This window comes from Ranitomeya variabilis, chromosome 6 (assembly GCF_051348905.1).
Source record: "Ranitomeya variabilis isolate aRanVar5 chromosome 6, aRanVar5.hap1, whole genome shotgun sequence".
NCBI lineage: Eukaryota > Metazoa > Chordata > Amphibia > Anura > Dendrobatidae > Ranitomeya > Ranitomeya variabilis.
This window is the reverse complement of record NC_135237.1, coordinates 505,682,336-505,699,972: the sequence shown is the minus strand read 5'-3', so window position 1 is coordinate 505,699,972 and position 17,637 is coordinate 505,682,336. Positions and strand designations below refer to the sequence as shown.

The following is a 17,637-nucleotide window of genomic DNA, read 5'->3' as shown; positions in this document are numbered from 1 at the left end:
GGTCTTTAAAGGCATCATTCATTTAACAATTTAATGAACTGAAAAAAGGGGGAAAAAATCCCAGTGGGGTGAAATTGTGAAAAAAAGCCCCCTGGAATTCCACCATTTTTTTGTGATTTGTTTCATTGGGGTTCATTGTGTTGTAAAAATGACCTGGCAACAGGAGTCTTCTGGTCAGAACGATTACCATCAGGCCCTGACTTACAAACAACTAAGACAAAAATTCGGCACTGTGGATAGCTGCAATGGTGAGATTTATTATAAAGAATCCAGAATGGTAATAAACGTTTCGGTCAGCAACAGACCCTGGACAGTACACAGATTGCAATGTTGAGAGTGCTAGGAGCTCAGCATTCTGGAAATCTCACCATTGCACCTATTGGGAGTGCTGAATTTTTGTCAATTTAGCTATGGGATAGGATCCTATTTGTGCACCCTTCCACAGAAGTGCCGTGGCTATCCTCCCTGCTTTACAAATGTCCGGATTACGTACGACCCTAGTTACAAACGTCAGATGTTCCAAAAAACCCCCCCAACACTCATCATACCACTGACCTCTCCGTTCTCCCTCTGGTCCTTTTCTTTCCGCTGTCATTTCTCCGGCACCACACTATAGGCCAGGCTCCATACCGCATCCAGGCCAGAGCTCACAGCACGTCATAAGGTCACGCCATTAGCACAACCTTATGCAATCGCACGTATGCAACTGTAGTCCTGGACTATAATGAAGCATCCGGGGATTTGGCGCTCCCGAAAATAGAAACAAAAGGACCGGATGGAGAGGGGAGTATTACAAAAAAAAAATAAATTGAACCCAAGCCCTGGAGGTCACTATGCATCATAAGGTATTGGTAAAAATAAAAAAAACTCTCCAGCCGCCCCATGGCTTGCCATTCGGTCCTCTTCTTTCTGCCATTGCATGCCGCAATTCCAAGACATGTCGTTGCTTCCAGGCCCTGCTGCTGTAAGGTTGTTGACGCGGCTGTTATTCCTGGCTTATAGTGAATAGGTGGCTTGCCTGATGACGGAAAGAAGAAGACCGTGTGGTGGGTGGCGTGGCAGCAGGAGCGGTCCCTGAGGTGAATATTATTTTTTTTCCATTCGCGAGGGGGCAATGGGAATGTGTAAACAGAAAATTACCCATTATTTAATTCAGGTTTCTGTGTGAGATTTTTTTTTAACACTTTTGTATTTGTAATTTGGCATAACATGATCTGTATTAAAAAAAAAAGGCAGAAATCTTGTAATGTTCAAAAGGGCCACCGGAGCTAGTCTAGAGTCGTTCTTCCTGTTCTTCTAGGAAATTCACATGTACATTAGCAGCAATAGACTGACTTAGATCCATTGTTTTGTAGTGAAGCACCTAATGAGCGTGTGCAAAGGTCATTGTCATGGGGAGACGCGGGGCAGCTGTGACATCACTTATTGTGATTGGTGGATCCTGGATTATCAGCTGTATACAGGTGTTACATGTCATTGTAATCATGCCTCTCCTGATAAGGAGCCTGATGAAAATTATTCCTGTAAAAGACAAGAAGTATGAATCTAAAATAAGCTCCAGTGGCTGTTGTGAAGATTGCAAGATTTAAAATTATTTTTTTTAATACAGATCGTTATATAAAACAAAGAACAAAAAACAACACATCACCTTTTTTTAAATACATGTAAGGCAAAAAACTGATTTGAGCAAGATGCAATTTTCTAATAATAAATTCCCTTTAAGTGCTACAATTAGATGCCAGTGCTGGTTTTATAACACAGCCGGCATTGGCCCTGTGTGGATCAGTCTCCATATATCCGATCCATGACAGATATACAGTATGTGCCACAGAGAGGAAAAAGGATTACTATATTGTCAATGAATCTATTTATGCAATGTTCAGAGCTTTACATTTGGGGTTTCCTCTTGGTGTCCCTAGTTTTCGATGATTACTTGGCTGTAGAGCTGGCTAGCAGAGATTAGAACATTGCCAGTTGTTGCTTAGCTCAAGTGGTGTGTGATTACTCCGTGCTCTGAGTTCTTATATTCTGATCTTTGCTGACTGAACTTGGATTTGCCTTTGACCATCCGTTTGCCTAGTCCCTTAGTTTTGATCAGCTATCTTCTTGGAATTGTGACCCCGGACTGTGACCTGACTATGCCTTTGTCCCTCTCCTCTGTTTATGACATAACCTTCGGGGTTTTGACCTCAGACTCCTTGACTTCCATGACTCGCTTGTTTGTGAAAAGTGACTCCGAGTCACCTTTCATGATAATTCTTCTAAAAAGTACATTATAGTGATGTATGGCATATACATTGAACGCAAATCATAGCTGTGCTGTGAGCAGAGCCTATATTTAAAACATATCCTGAGACTAAATCTAAAAAATCCATGGAAATGTTCCCTATGAGCAAATTACACATTTCTATTCTTAATACTTCTAAACTGAAAAGCAGAAAAAGGGAGAATCAGAATTTCTGATAAGTTACTGAATACTGGAGATGTAGGCATGAAAGCAGTATAATATTTAGACTCAACTAACTTACATTACTCATGGAACACAAATCTACAAACTGTCGGATTTTATCTTCCACAAATCGCTCATAAATTCCAGAGTGGAAGAGAATCTGAAAATACAAAATAGTTTAATGTATGAGGCATAAATGTCTTATTTTATAAGGTAAAAAGTTCATGTAGTAGGAGCTCATACCTGTAAACCACCAATCGCAAGCCACAAGGATGTAGTCACACCGTATCGCAAAATAAGGCTCCACGGGGCGACATAATCCTGGACGTCTCTTGACAGACTGGAGGAAGAGTCACGCAATGCAAGGTTTTCAAAGCCAACAATCTGAAAAGCATCAGGTGATTACGGTATATAGCTATTACGATACACATACTTTGCCCTGATCGTGCTGATCATTCTCTAGTATAGGTCACAGTAATGTTCTCTATGCTCATGAGGACCTTTCACCTCCAGAATAACATGATGTAGGAGACGAAAACATTAAAAAAAAACTTTCTTCAAAATATATAATCAAGAAAACTTAAAAAAAAAATATTGTCAAATTTATTGATAACAGTTCTGTCCCTGAGGCTTTTGAAATTAGGGTTCTTCGCTGTCTCACTATTGGACAGTAGTGTGACACTTCCTGCTTCTCAGCTACGAGATGACACTGTATGGGGAAATATGAAAGATTCAAAGGCTAGCACTCAACTGAAATTGGTCGGACGATGCTAGTGAAAAGGAACGGATGGTCCCAAGACAGTAGTTCATGGAAAACACTGCACACGTACAGGTTGAAGAATTATGCTTCAAGTAAGAGTATGTTTGTAATAAGTGGTATAGCGACAGGCAAGAAGTTTCAGCCAGTTAATGGCCTTGATCACACAATGAAGGGAAACATGTAGCAATCTGTCCCCAAGACAGACGTTATCCCATTTTTTTGTGGTAAAATTAGGTGCCTTGGCTTATACTCGTGTCGACTTATACTCCAGTATATACATCTAATATATAAAGCTGAATGTGTGTATGTGTGTATGTCCGGGATTGGCATCTGAACCGTCACAGCTACAGTCACAAAATTTTGCACAGTCACACGTCTGGACCCCGAGAGCGTCACAGGCTATGTTGTGAGGTGAAATTTTAACCCCGCGCTTTCCAATTCACCAAACAATTTTGCCCCTATCTACATAATGGGGAAAAAGTGAAAGGAAAAGTGTTGGAGGCGTCGCAGCTACAGGCACAAAATTTTGCACAGTCACACGTCTGGACCCCGAAAGCGTCATAGGCTATGTTGTGAGGTGAAATTTTAACCCTGCGCTTTCCAATTCACCAAACAATTTTGCCCCTATCTACATAATGGGGAAAAAATGAAAGGAAAAGTGTTGGAGGCAAATTAACAGCTGCCAGATGTGAACAAGGGGGACTTAAAGAATGAGAGCGATGGCGCCAAAGAGTATATACTGTACAGTTGCTAAGGTGGGGCCCCGACATGGGATAATCACCACACCACCACGGGGATATGAACACACACACAAAATGCGCCACACACTACCACGTGCTCGAACACATATACCACCCTCAGCGCACATTTCACCACACATACACCAACCTTGCCACATAAAAGTCGAAACACAAAAGTCGCCACTCAAAACTCGCCACGTGCAAAACTCTCCACATGCAAAACTCGCCACACGTGCAAAACTCACCTCATGGAAAACTCGCCACACGCAAAACTTGCACACGCGGAAAAATTGCCACATGCACAAAAGTTGCAACACATGCAAAAGTTGCCTCACACAAAACTTGCACATACTCAAAAGGCACCACACATAAAACTCGCCACGCGCAAAACTCGCCATGCGCAAAACTTGCTGCACACAACTTGCTACACTAACCTGTCACATGCAACTCGACACACAAAAAGTTGCTACACGCATGTCGCCACACAAAACTCATCTCACAAAAGTCGCTACATGCATGTCGCCACACGCAACTCAACACACACAACTTGACACACGAAACTCGCCCTAAAACACACACAAGTCTGGTATTATCCTTCAAAAATAAAAATCTGATTAATAAGCAGACAAACTACAAGAGCAACAAATGTACCATATAGGAATCCGGCAGCTGTCAGTCACATGACCAGTCTATTATGTGTATGTGTGAGCTAATATATACTGCCGGGGGTGGGCTTACTGTTGGCTGGGGATTTATCAGGCTGCCAATTTAGCTTACAAATACTGAGGTAAAAATACTGACCAAATAACGTGTGAACGAGGTCTAATACAGGAGGAGATGACATACAGATATATACTATATACAGGAGGAGATGACACACAGGTATATACTATTTACAGGGGAGATGACACACAGGTATATACTATATACAGGAGGAGATGACACACAGATATATACTATATACAGGAGAGATGACACACAGGTATATACTATATAGAGGAGGAGATGACATACAGGTACATACTACATACAGGAGGAGATGACATACAGGTATATACTATATAACAGGAGGAGATGACACACAGGTATATACTATATACAGGAGCAGATTACCTACAGGTATATAGTATATACAGGAGGAGATGACATACAGGTATATGCTATGTATAGGAGGAGATGACATACAGGTATATACTATATACAGGAGGAGATGACACACAGATATATACTATATATAGGTGAGATGACACACAGGAATATACTATATACAGGAGGAGATTACATACAGGTATATACTATATATAGGAGGAGATGACATACAGGTATATACTATATACAGGGGAGATGACACACAGCAGGTATATACTATATACAGGGGAGATGACATACAGGTATATACTATATACAGGAGATGACATACAGGTGTATACTATATATAAGGGAGATGACAAACATGTATATACTGAGGTGAAAATGAGAGGTGTGAGGTGAAAATGAAAAGGTGTGAGTGCAAAATGAGAGGAGTGAGGGAAAATAGTGGAGTGATCGAAAAATGACAGATGTGAGGTCGAAATGACAAGTGTTAGGGGGGAATGAGAGGAGTGAGGGGGAAAATAAGAGGAGTGAGGGGGAAAATGAGAGGTGTGAGGGAGAAAATGAGAGATGTGAGGGGGAAAATGAAAGATGTGAGGGGGAAAATGAGAGGCGTGATGGGAAAATAAGAAAAGTGAGGTGCTATAACTAACCACAGATATTTACTATGCCCAGGCAACGCCGGGCTCTTCAGCTAGTTATATATAAAGCTGAAAATCTGTGTGTGCTAGCCCGTTGAATACAAAACCACATTTTTCACCTGATTTGAGTGAAATTTTGCACAGCCCATCTTTAAAAGCAGACTAAAAATACTGCGACCATTAAAACTCGAAATCCCCCTTTCACAAGATTTTATCCTCTGAATTTAGCCTCTATAGAAATAAAGGAGAAAATGGATATCTGTGTGTTGAATTGCAAAACCACAGTTTGTGACCAAAGGGTCTTGAAGAATTAAAGCGACAGCGCCCAAATAGTTGCTTTAAAAGGGTCAGCAACTATATAGTCGCTAAGGTGGTGTAACCTAATAGGTTGCACTAACGCCCGCAATTATTGTAATGGCTGTTGCAGAAGTAGCTGGGGCCTCATTTATGAGAATTGTTTCAAAAGTAAGATCGTTCTGATTGCCTATAGCCACTGCAGAAGTGGACTGGGCCTCATTTATGAAAACTGCCCCACAGTAAGATTATTCTGGTTGCCTATAGCAACAAGAGTGCAGCTTTCAGCATTGAAGCTGTTGAGGTAATCTGAAAGCTGAGCTCTGATTGGTTGCTATGGACAATTAGAACAGTCTGACTGTGAGGCAGTCATACGTTTTCTGCTTTATATATATAGATTCACCTATTAGAACTCTGATCAGTGTGAGGTGGTTACTAAGGGTCATAATACTAAGGACTTTTGTTTAAAATGCTGCCCCCAAAAAACACCATCTATTGGGCAAGTTAATCCAAAAGCTATGAAAGAAAAACTGTCTCAAACAGCGGAGACAAGTGAACAACAAAAATCCTGGGTTGAAAGGAAACGGATGAGACAAGCTGAAACATCTGAACAACGGGAAAGTCATCTTCAGGAGAAACGGATGAGACAGGCTGAATCAAAGGCAGCTGAAACATCTGAACAACGGTCAATGTTGTCTTCAGGAAAATTAGATGAGACAGGCTGAATCAAGGGAAACGGAAACATCTGAACAATGGGAATTTCATCTTCAGGACAATCAAAAGCAGAAGAAACATCTGAACAACGGGAATGTCGTCTTCAGGAGAAACTGATGAGACAGGTTGAATCAAGGGATGCGGAAACATCTGAACACCGGGAACGTTGTCTTCAGGAGAATCGATTGAGAAAGGCTGAATCAGGGGATGTTGAAACATCTGAATATTGGGAACGTCATCTTCCGGAGAAACGGATGAGAGAGGCTGAATCAAGGGAAGCTGAAACACCTGAACACCAGGAATGTCGCCTTCAGGAAAACTGGATGAGACAGCCTGAATCAATGGACGCTGAAACATCTGAACAGGAACATCATCTTCAGCAGTATCAGATGAGGCAGGCTTAATCAAAGAATGCGGAAACATCTGAACAAAAGGATGAACATTGACAAAATGATTGCAAACATGTTATACAACTTATGGTAGGCAGGCTGACTTGAGTTTGGAAGGACCCAATTCAGGATTATAGGTCACATCTGAAAGTCATAATAGGAAGGAAAAGTATGCATCCATGAGACGTGTGCGTAGTTTTGTAATTCCATATGTGCTATAGTTTTGTATAAATATATTCTATAAGTATTGTTTATTCAGATGTTCATTGCTGGAGTGTAGGCCAGGTCCCCCTTTTGTAGATTGTTTATAAGGGGAACACATCATATATACACATACCTTAAGACAGAAGAGGACAGCAACAACTTGAAATAGAGGATTGGTCTTGCGCACAGTCTGGATTTCATTCCATTCATTTGCTATGAAATATGTCCTCCAGATGCTGACTGGGAATGGGCTACTTTTTCCACCGCCTGCTAAGACAGTGGAAAATAAAACTCAGGTCCTTCATCCAGCAAATCTTAGCATTTACCAACCTTTCCACATTGTACCACGATTACAAGTTTTTACGGAAAGCAAAACTAAAAGAAATGATCTGGAGTATAAGTTGGTATACATACAACGAGTAGGAGCATGTTCACACTGGCCATTAAACAGACAAAACCCAAGATAGAAACAAAACGAACATATACTCTGCTATAAATAAGTAAAAAGCAATAGTGCATATAAATAACATAGGGTACATAGTAAACACCGATTTAGATAAAAAAAAAATTAAAAAAAAGTGTAAAAAGCATCCCATCAGTGACAAGGTGTAATCTGTCAGGATGGTCCTAAGCTCTGGTATTAAAGCCTTACCATGTGTCAAAAATGAACTCAATGAGAATAAGTGCCGAGCAGGACCATGGGATAGGAAATAACTTACTGAACCACCAAAAATCAAAAGAACAGAGGAAAAGGGTCCTGCATCTGCATGTACAAGCTGTCAAGCATGCACACAACTGCCATATTCAAGTCTGAAGCCCTCATACATGAGACATGACAAATATTCCGCCGACACCATCTCTCCCGACTCCTCCATCCACAGAATACTCTGCAAATCGCTCCTGTGTTCCCTATGAGGGAACCGCTACCAGACTCCCCTAGCAGCTGTTTCAGATATTTTGTTTATTACAGAAGAAACATAATTTTGATCTCTCGAAAGTCTCTGGTACTTACCCTCAGATTTTAATGGTTTCGTCTTTGGCCGCTCCCAGTCAATGAAGAAAATCTGGATGGAAAGCTGTGAGACCAGAGTGTGTAGGAACTGTAGACCCTGAACAAAAGAAGTGCATGGTGACATGGCAACAAAGGAATCTAGGCACCTAAGTGACAAGCAAAGTGAATGTTGCCAGATCTGATGTGCGGCTGGACAGAGGCATTATCTTCATTGTTGTATTGGTGCAGCAGATGAGCGGCGGTGCCTGGTACTGCGCTCATCATACTTAATGAATGAGAAGAGCCGCAGTACCAGGCACAGTCATGTATGAGAAAGCAACCGACCCTGTCTAGATAATGAAGAGGAGCATTGCAGCACCTCCATCATTCTGGTTTAACGGAGGTCAGACCCATAGTAATTAGTGATGAGCGAGTATACTCGTTACTCGGGTTTTCCAGAGCATGCTCGGGTGACCTCCGACTATTTGTTAGTGCTCGGAGATTTAGTTTTTGTCGCGCAGCTGCATGATTTACGGCTGCTAGCCAGCCTGAGTACATGTGGGGGTTGCCTGGTTGCTAGGGAACCCCCACATGTACTTATGCTGGCTAGTAGCTGTAAATCATGCAGCTGCGTCAACAAAAAATAAATCTCCGAGCACTAACAAATACTCGGAGACCACCCGAGCGTGCTCTGGAAAACCCGAGTAACGAGTATACTCGCTCATCACTAATAGTAATCAAAAGATCACCACCAATTTCTAAAATGAAGGGGCAGAAGGTTATAGTCATATTGAAAATAGCTTCATAAGCTTTTTATTGAGCTTGTCCTCAATGTTGGAGAAGAGTCGACTGAGACATTATTGGGGGTATTCCCACCGATCAGGACTAGGAGGTCTCAAGCACGGTTACACTATTCACTATTCATTATGCCTGTCTCTAAAAGGATTTACATTAACGATGCACGATGTTGTCTTGTACCTATGGGGAAAAAATATAATAATATCTTCCATGATTCTCTAATGCAGACACCGCTCTCGTTGAGACGTTGTTGCAATGGAAGGAAAAGAGATTTTTGTATACTCACCGTAAAATCTTTTTCTCCGAGACACTCATTGGGGGACACAGGACCATGGGTGTTATGCTGCTACCACTAGGAGGACACTAAGTAGACAGAAAGATTAACTCCTCCTCTGCAGTATACACCCCTTCACTGGATACAATTTCAACCAGTTCGGTAGTAAAGCAGTAGGAGCATGAACAAAGACAGACTATGTCAAAACTAAGAAGTAAACAACAAGCCAAAAGAACAGGCTAACAGGGTGGGTGCTGTGTCCCCCAATGAGTGTCTCGGAGAAAAAGATTTTACGGTGAGTATACAAAAATCTCTTTTTCTCCTACGCCTCATTGGGGGACACAGGACCATGGGATGTACAAAAGCAGTCCCTGGGTGGGGAGCAATATGCTAATACCCCATGTACCACTGGCCTACGGCTTAAGGAACTGCCGCTTGCAGAATGCGCCTGCCAAGGGCGGCGTCTGCGGAAGAGATAGAATGGATGTGGTAATGCTTGGTAAAAGTGTGCAAACTGGACCACGTCGCAGCCTTGTAGACCTGCTGTGCTGACGCCTGGTGCCGAATGGCCCACGAGGCGCCCACCGACCGAGTAGAATGGGCCTTGATCCCCTCTGGGATAGGAACCCCTTTGACACGATAGGATTCTTGAATGGCTGATCGAATCCATTTAGCCAGAGTGGCCTTTGAAGCGGGGGAACCCTTCCTGGGCCCCTCTGGAAGTACGAACAGGACGTCCGACGTGCGGAAGGGAGCCGTCCTCGAGACGTACCGACGAAGAGCCCTCACCACATCAAGAGTGTGGAGAGCCTTTTCGATACGATGGGATGGTGCCGGGCAGAACGAAGGCAGAACAATCTCCTCATTGAGGTGGAAAGAAGAGACAACCTTGGGCAAAAAGGTGGGAGAGGTCCTCAATACCGCCTTGTCCGGATGAAAAATTAGAAAGGGAGGGCGGCAGGAGAGTGCAGCCAACTCCGAAACCCTTCTGATGGACGTAATGGCTACAAGGAAAACTACCTTCCAGGAAAGGAAGGTCAAGGAAACGTCCTGTAGCGGTTCAAAGGGAGTCTCCTGAAGAGCTCCGAGAACCAAATTAAGATCCCACGGATCCAAGGGCGATTTGTAGGGAGGCGCCACACGGGAAACTCCCTGGAAATTAGTTTTCACCGGCAACCTATTGGCAATCTTCCTCTGGAAAAAGACTGACAAAGCCGAAATCTGACCCTTTAGGGAGCTAAGGGCAAGTCCCGACTCTAGTCCAGACTGAAGAAACTCTAGTATGGAAGGAATAGAGAATACTAGAGGAGATCGTCCCTGAGCATCACACCATGAGAAAAAAATTCGCCAGGTACGGTGGTAACTGCGCATGGAAACAGGTTTCCTGGCTCTGATCATGGTGGAGGACACCTCGGGAGTGAAACCCGCTTGGCCTAGGATCCAGGACTCAACGGCCAAGCCGTCAAAGACAGGGCCCCTGAGTTCTGGTGGTAAATCGGGCCCTGTGAAAGAAGATCCACGCGATCTGGAAGACGCCAGGGGACATCGGCTACCAGCTGAACCAGTTCGGCGTACCATGCCCGACGCGGCCAGTCTGGCGCGACGAGAATCACTGGCACCCCCTCTGCCCTGATCTTTTTGATGACCCTCGGTAGCAGGGGAAGAGGAGGAAAAATGTACGGGAGGCGGAATTGGCGCCAAGGCAAGACCAGGGCGTCTACTCCGAGGGCCCGTGGGTCGAGGGACCGAGCAAAGAACTGAGGAACCTTGTTGTTCATCCTGGAAGCCATGAGATCCACATCCGGGGTCCCCCAGCGATGGCAAATCTGCTGGAAGACCTCCGGGTGAAGGGACCACTCTCCGGCGGCGAGGCCCTGGCGGCTGAGGAAGTCCGCCGCCCAATTCTCCACACCTGGAATGTGGATCGCCGAGATGGGCGACTGGTTTGACTCCGCCCAATGAAGGATGTGAGACACCTCGAGCATGGCCGTCCTGCTGCGGGTTCCGCCCTGACGGTTGATGTATGCCACGGCCGTGGCGTTGTCGGACTGGATTCTGACTGGGTGACCTGCCAGAAAGCGGTGAAACTGGAACAAAGCTAGCCGGATAGCTCGAATCTCGAGGATATTGATGGCAAGGCGAGATTCTTGAATGGACCACCGCCCCTGGGCTGTGAGATGGTTGAAGACCGCTCCCCATCCTAGGAGACTGGCATCGGTGGTCACCACCAGCCACCGTACTGGGAGAAAGGACCTTCCCTGGGTTAGAGAGGACTTCAGCGTCCACCACCTGAGGGTTTTCCTGACCCGTGGGGGCAGGATGAATCAGCGGTCGAGGGAGGACGGGTTGCCGTCCCAAGCCGACAGTAGCGCATGCTGCAGGGGACGGAGGTGAAACTGCGCAAATGGGACCGCTTCCATGGCAGCTACCATCTGCCCGAGAACTCGCATGCTGGTACGAATGGAGTGGGAGACTGGACGGGAAAGACTCTGAGCTCCCTGCCGCAAGGCCAAAGCCTTGTCTTGAGGGAGTATGACCAGACCGCGGGAAGTGTCTAGTATCATCCCCAGAAAAGAGATCTGTTGAGCCGGAATTGGAGAAGACTTTTCGAAGTTTATCTTCCATCCCAGGCGAGTAAGAGTATCCACCGTGAGAACGACGGACTCTTCGCACGCTGGGTAGGAAGGACCCTTTATCAGTAGGTCGTCCAGGTACGGAATTACCACCACTCCCCTGGAATGAAGAATGGCCATGGCAGCCGCCGTGACCTTCGTGAAGACTCTGGGAGCGGTGGCGAGACCGAAGGGCAAGGCCACAAATTGGAAGTGCTCCCCGCGAAAAGCGAAGCGAAGGAACTGCTGATGCGGAGGAAAGATTGGTATGTGCAGGTAGGCATCCTTGATGTCTATGGATGCCAGGAATTCTCCTGTCTCCATAGACGCGACTACAGAACGGAGGGACTCCATCCTGAAGTGCCGGATTTTTACGAATCTGTTTAGTAGCTTTAGGTCTAGTATCGGACGTAGTGATCCGTCCTTCTTTGGGACCACGAATAGATTCGAATAGAAACCCTTGAATCTTTGTTCTAGGGGGACCGGAATGATGACTCCGTCCCTTTGCAGTGCCCGTATTGCCTGGAGAAACGCAGTGGCTTTTGACCTTTGAGGACAAGACTGGAAGAAGCGCGTAGGGGGGGGAAAGGAAAATTCTATTTTGTATCCGGTGGACACCAGTTCTCTGACCCACTCGTCGGAGACGACTGAGAGCCAGGCTTGGCGGAACAAGAGCAGGCGTCCGCCTACTTTGTTGGTGCCCACCGGCTGTTGCAAGGAGTCATTGGGCGGAGGATCCATGGGATGTGGATCCCTTAGACCCAGGTGGTTTAGGCCTGGGTCTCCAGTTGCGAGTAGGTCTGTAAGAGACCTGGGTGCCTCGGCCACCGCGCGAACCTCGTCCTGATGCGGAGAGGTAGAGGACGTAGAAGACCAGTTGGCATTGGGCCGAAAAGGCCGAAATGGAGGTTGCTGCTGGTACCGAAAGGACCGGGTAGGTTTTTTCTGGGGGAGAAATTTACTTTTCCCTCCGGTAGCATCCGAGATCATTTGGTCCAATTTTTCTCCAAATAACCGACCAGCCTGGAAAGGCAGGGCTGTTAGAGAACGTTTGGAAGCCGAATCTGCTCGCCAATCCCTGAGCCACAGGGCTCTCCTGATGGAGATTGCATTGGCGGCTGCCTGTGCAGCGCAATTAGCTGCGTCCATAGAGGCGTTGACTATGAAGTCTCCGGCCTGCGCTAACTGGTTAACCAGGATGCCGGCTTCTGGATGTAAGTCACTGGCTTGGATGGTAGAGGAAAGAGTCTCGGTCCAGGCAACCATAGCCTTCGCCACCCAGGAGGTGGCGAAGGATGGGAAGAGAGACGCTCCTGTGGCCTCGAAGGCAGAACGAGCCAGATATTCAATCTGGCGATCGGAGGGGTTCTTAACGGAGGAACCGTCCGAAAGAGACAGGATGGTCTTGGACGCGAGGTGTGACACAGCAGGATCCACAGAGGGAGACTGCAGCCAGTCCTTGATTAATTCCCGAGAAAAAGGGTATTTTGCCTCAATGGACTTTTGTCCCATGAAACGTTTATCAGGGTGATCCCTATGTTTTTGTACAATCTCCTTAAAGTGAGGGTGAGTGACAAAAACCTTTTGAACACGTTTAGTCCGTTTGAAAGACACCACGTGTTCGGGTTCCGATACGGAATCCTCAGTCACCTTAAGGGTCTGGTTGACCGCCTCGATGAGAGAGTCGAGAGACTCTTGGGAGGAGGGGGAGTCCTGAACATAGGAAATGTCGGACTCATATTCAGAGTTATCAGAGGTAGGGGAAGGGGACCGGGAAGCAGAGCTTGCAAGCACTGAAGGGCCCGCTAGCTCATGGTCAGGGGATGAAACGTGAACGCGTTTGCTAGATCCCCGAATAGAAAGTGACCGGGTACGCCCCCTGCTGGTGGACGGATCCATACCGTCATCTGAATCCGCCGCGGTCCGACCTGGAGAGGGGCCCCTGAGGGAGTCAATTGCCCTGGCTAGGGAAGCCACAGATCGTGACAGAGAAGCCGCCCACTCAGGGGGGCTAGGCTCTACAGGGTCGACAGCTGCGGCATCGGCGACAGTACCAGCGGCGGCAAGAGGCGGCTGCACAGAGGGCAAGGTACAAGCCGCACACAGTGGGCTACTGTGGGCACGGGGCAGAGCCGTATTGCAAGTGGCACATACAGTGAAAAACACTGTGTGCTATTTGTTACCCTTTTTAGTCTCCTTGGATTGAGACATAGTGCCTTTGGAACAGAGCGGGCAGTATACGCTGGGAAGGGGTTAAGCCTTCTTGAAGCAGCTTACCCACGGTCCAGACTGTGTCCCCAGGGAGAGATATGGCGGTGGAGCGCTTGAAGACTGTAGAAGCGTGGGCTCCGTGCAGAGATATTGGAATATATGGCCCCCCGAGATTTGGAGGGCGCTTCTCGTCCCAGGCGAGAAGCGCCGGAGTAGGGGGCGGAGCTACGGACGCGGGAGGGATTTATCCACTGCGGCCTACTCCGGCTGAAGAAGCCGGGGACTAAATTTATGGGGCCTGCCGGCGATGTGCGGCCGCGGCCGCGACGGAGCTTTCTGAACCTCCGCCCAGCACCGCCGACCACCGGCCGGCGGCGCCTCTCCCCAGGGACCCGGACCGCATAACTGCCGCACAACTGCCGCACAACTGCCGCACACGGGGGAGCAGGGGGGAATGTACTTACAGCCGCGGTGCTCCCCGTTCTCACATGTGAACTCAATCCATGCACCCTGGATGGGGATGGAGAGTGAGGCATCCTCGATGATCAGAGGGGTTTGCGGCACATCTTCCACTCCGGCTGCCTTTTCTGAGCACAATGCTCTATTGCAGGCGGGAGGGGGGGGTTAAATCGGGACCGTATAGGAACCGTTGCCCCGGCGCAAGCTTTCCGTGCGCCATACGTCGCAGGAGAGGGACGGGGAGGTATACTCGCCGTGCTCGCCTGTTGCTGGTTCGGGGGAGAGCGGGTCCCATAAAAAAGGATCCGTCGCCCCCTTCACTCCGTTAAATAAAAAATAAAAATTTACAGAAAAATAAGAAAGTTGGGGTCTGAAAACAGACCCAAGTGCCTCCTACAGACACTAAGCAAGAACTGGTTGAAATTGTATCCAGTGAAGGGGTGTATACTGCAGAGGAGGAGTTAATCTTTCTGTCTACTTAGTGTCCTCCTAGTGGCAGCAGCATAACACCCATGGTCCTGTGTCCCCCAATGAGGCGTAGGAGAAACAAAATATCGGACAGCACTAGGATGCCATCTGTGAGATGTTCTTCGTCAGGGACGGTTTGATATGAGAAGCTTAGAAAAAACGATAAAACTCTGATGGTAAAAACTGACAATAAAGAACTCTGAGCAGATACACTATTGAAACATGGACCCATTTTATGCATACGAGAAAAAAATACAGCCATGTGGATGATTCTTAATGGTGCACATAAGAAGTGTCGGGGGCAGTGGTGGAGCCAGCAGGGACCCTCCTGATATCCACTTACCTTTGCAAACCCCTAACCCCCCAAAAAATTTATGAAAAAGTGGAATCTGGTTTATTTCACCACTTTGCAGACGTGATTTTACAGCATCTCCAATGGGCAAAAAACTGGCTAAAAATGACAAGTATAAAATCTTACGTACCTTCAGAGTAAATGCACATGATACATAGGTTATGAAGTTTTTTTCATCATCCGGCAGAGGCAACAAGACAGAGACGTGCTGCTGGCCCTGGAAGAGCACACAACCAGGTTACAACTTGATTTGTGGGAAAATGGAGATTAGCATTTAATCCTGCACACATGACTGACTATACACTCATTAAAGTGCGAGCTCTGGTATCTCTGATAGTTTATGGGACCATTCACATGTCTGTGATTTTTCGTGGACCTTATAGTCCATAGAAAATATTGGAGACCTGTCCAAGTTTGATTTGAGAGTTGTAAATGCAAGCCCATGGCTCAGTGAAAAAAATCTGACTGCACCCAAATGACATGCGGTTCAATTTTCACAGATTTGTCAGAAAGGAAAAAGTGGAGAAAATATTACAAGAAAAATGGATGACACTCTGATCAAAATAATTGGTCTGTTTTTCTCGTACGTGAGAATATCGGACGTCTGTATGAGGACTTGAAAGTAGAAGTCACCCAGATGTTTAAAGAAAATTATCTTGCTCCTATATTCGGTTTGCATTTTATAAAATATACAGCCCCTTCAGCATAGGGACAGGCAGCATAGCCCCTGCCATAACCAAGGCTACACATAATGTAGGCACATTGGACTACTTGTCTCTATAGAATAAGGGGCTTCATATACATGAGATAGCTGTCGCCGGACTGCCATCTCTCCCTCATACTAAATAAATGTGTATTTTATAAAGCGAAGAAAGCTGCTGTGTGACTCCTATGGCAGCCGCTCACGCCTGAGAACAAAAGCTCAGTGTGTAAATTTAAAGGGACCCTTTTACACTGTACGTACAGTCCATTTTGTGAACCTCAAAAAAGAGGAGAAGCTGAGCAGAATAATATAAAGGTTTGTAGGAAAAGATACAGTATCACTTGTACCTTATTAATTGAAATTCCCTGTATGTATAGAAGTCCAGTGGGCGGTGCTACTAGTGATCGACAGCTTTCTGTGCATGCACAATCACACAGGGAAGACTGTCAATCACTAGTAGGACCGCCCACTGGACTCATATGGAATATTGGTTTACTGTCAGTGCGTTTCAGAGTCACTCTGACTCCTTTTTCAAGACATTTCTCTCATTTGTGGGTGTCCCGAAGAAGGAGTCAAAGTGACTCTGAAACGCGTTGACAATAAACCAACATTCCACAGTGGCTTGTCAGTTCTCCGGCAGCGCAGGATATTTCCGTGGCAAAGTGTATGAGCATCTTAGGAGGTTGTCCACTACTCAACTGGGAGGCTTGTAAAGTAGTAAACAAGTCCTGGAAAATGAATCGTTCCTTTTCAAAAAAATGTCTGATGCAGACTCCGTTAGGTGTAAGAAAACACACTGAGCTGTGCTTAACCTCTGCGATTCCAACTCTCTGCCTCTGTCCCTATGTCTGTTATTTGGCTGCAGCAGTGTGACAAAACGTCGACAGCGCTGCAGCCAATCGCTGATGTTGTAGACTAAGCTCAGTGATTGTCTGCAGCACTCTCATCACATCACTGCTGCAGCCAAACACATCACCCAGGACCAGAGTTGGACCCAGAGAGGTTAAGTAAAGCTCATTCTGTCTTCTTACAGCTCTCTTCAACCTCTAAAGGACAGAGAGATTTTTCCTTTTTCACTTTCGTTTTTTTCTTCTCCTTCTTCTAAAACCATAACTTTTTTTATTTTTCTGTCGATGTAGCCGCATAAGGGCTTGCTGTCTACAGGACAACTTGTAGTTTTGAATGATGCCATTTTAATTTTACATAAATGTACTGGAAAATGGGAAACAAATTAGAAGAGGGATAAAATGGTGAAAATTGATGTAATTCTGCCATTATTTTGTGGGCTCTTTGTTCATTCTGACCCGAATACATGATTATCTAGGTCACTACGACCGAAATAAAACGTGCATAGATTTTTTTTATTTAAGTGGGGATAAAAAAAATGTAAAAGTTTGTAAAAATAAAAATTAGGCGGATGGGTGGCTCTGTTACAATTTTCTGAGACCCCCTATTGGTTTTATTTTTCTGTCGATGGAGCTGTGTG

General features: G+C 45.9%; 1 protein-coding gene across 4 annotated transcripts in view; it reads right to left on the bottom strand.

Annotated features, from left to right (window-relative positions):
• Positions 1 to 17,637, bottom strand: part of TMEM67 (transmembrane protein 67) — a 75,870-nt gene that overhangs the window by 19,549 nt on the left and 38,684 nt on the right. For 2 of the 4 annotated variants that reach the window (XM_077270855.1, XM_077270857.1), the window contains exons 18-22: positions 15,579 to 15,665; positions 8,296 to 8,392; positions 7,417 to 7,553; positions 2,693 to 2,833; positions 2,529 to 2,609 (exon numbers count right to left, since the gene is read on the bottom strand). In XM_077270855.1, coding sequence (XP_077126970.1) covers positions 2,529 to 2,609; positions 2,693 to 2,833; positions 7,417 to 7,553; positions 8,296 to 8,392; positions 15,579 to 15,665 — 543 coding nt within the window. The remainder of the gene's footprint in view (positions 1 to 2,528; positions 2,610 to 2,692; positions 2,834 to 7,416; positions 7,554 to 8,295; positions 8,393 to 15,578; positions 15,666 to 17,637) is intronic. The other 2 variants (XM_077270856.1, XM_077270858.1) reach the window with 1 other exon arrangement.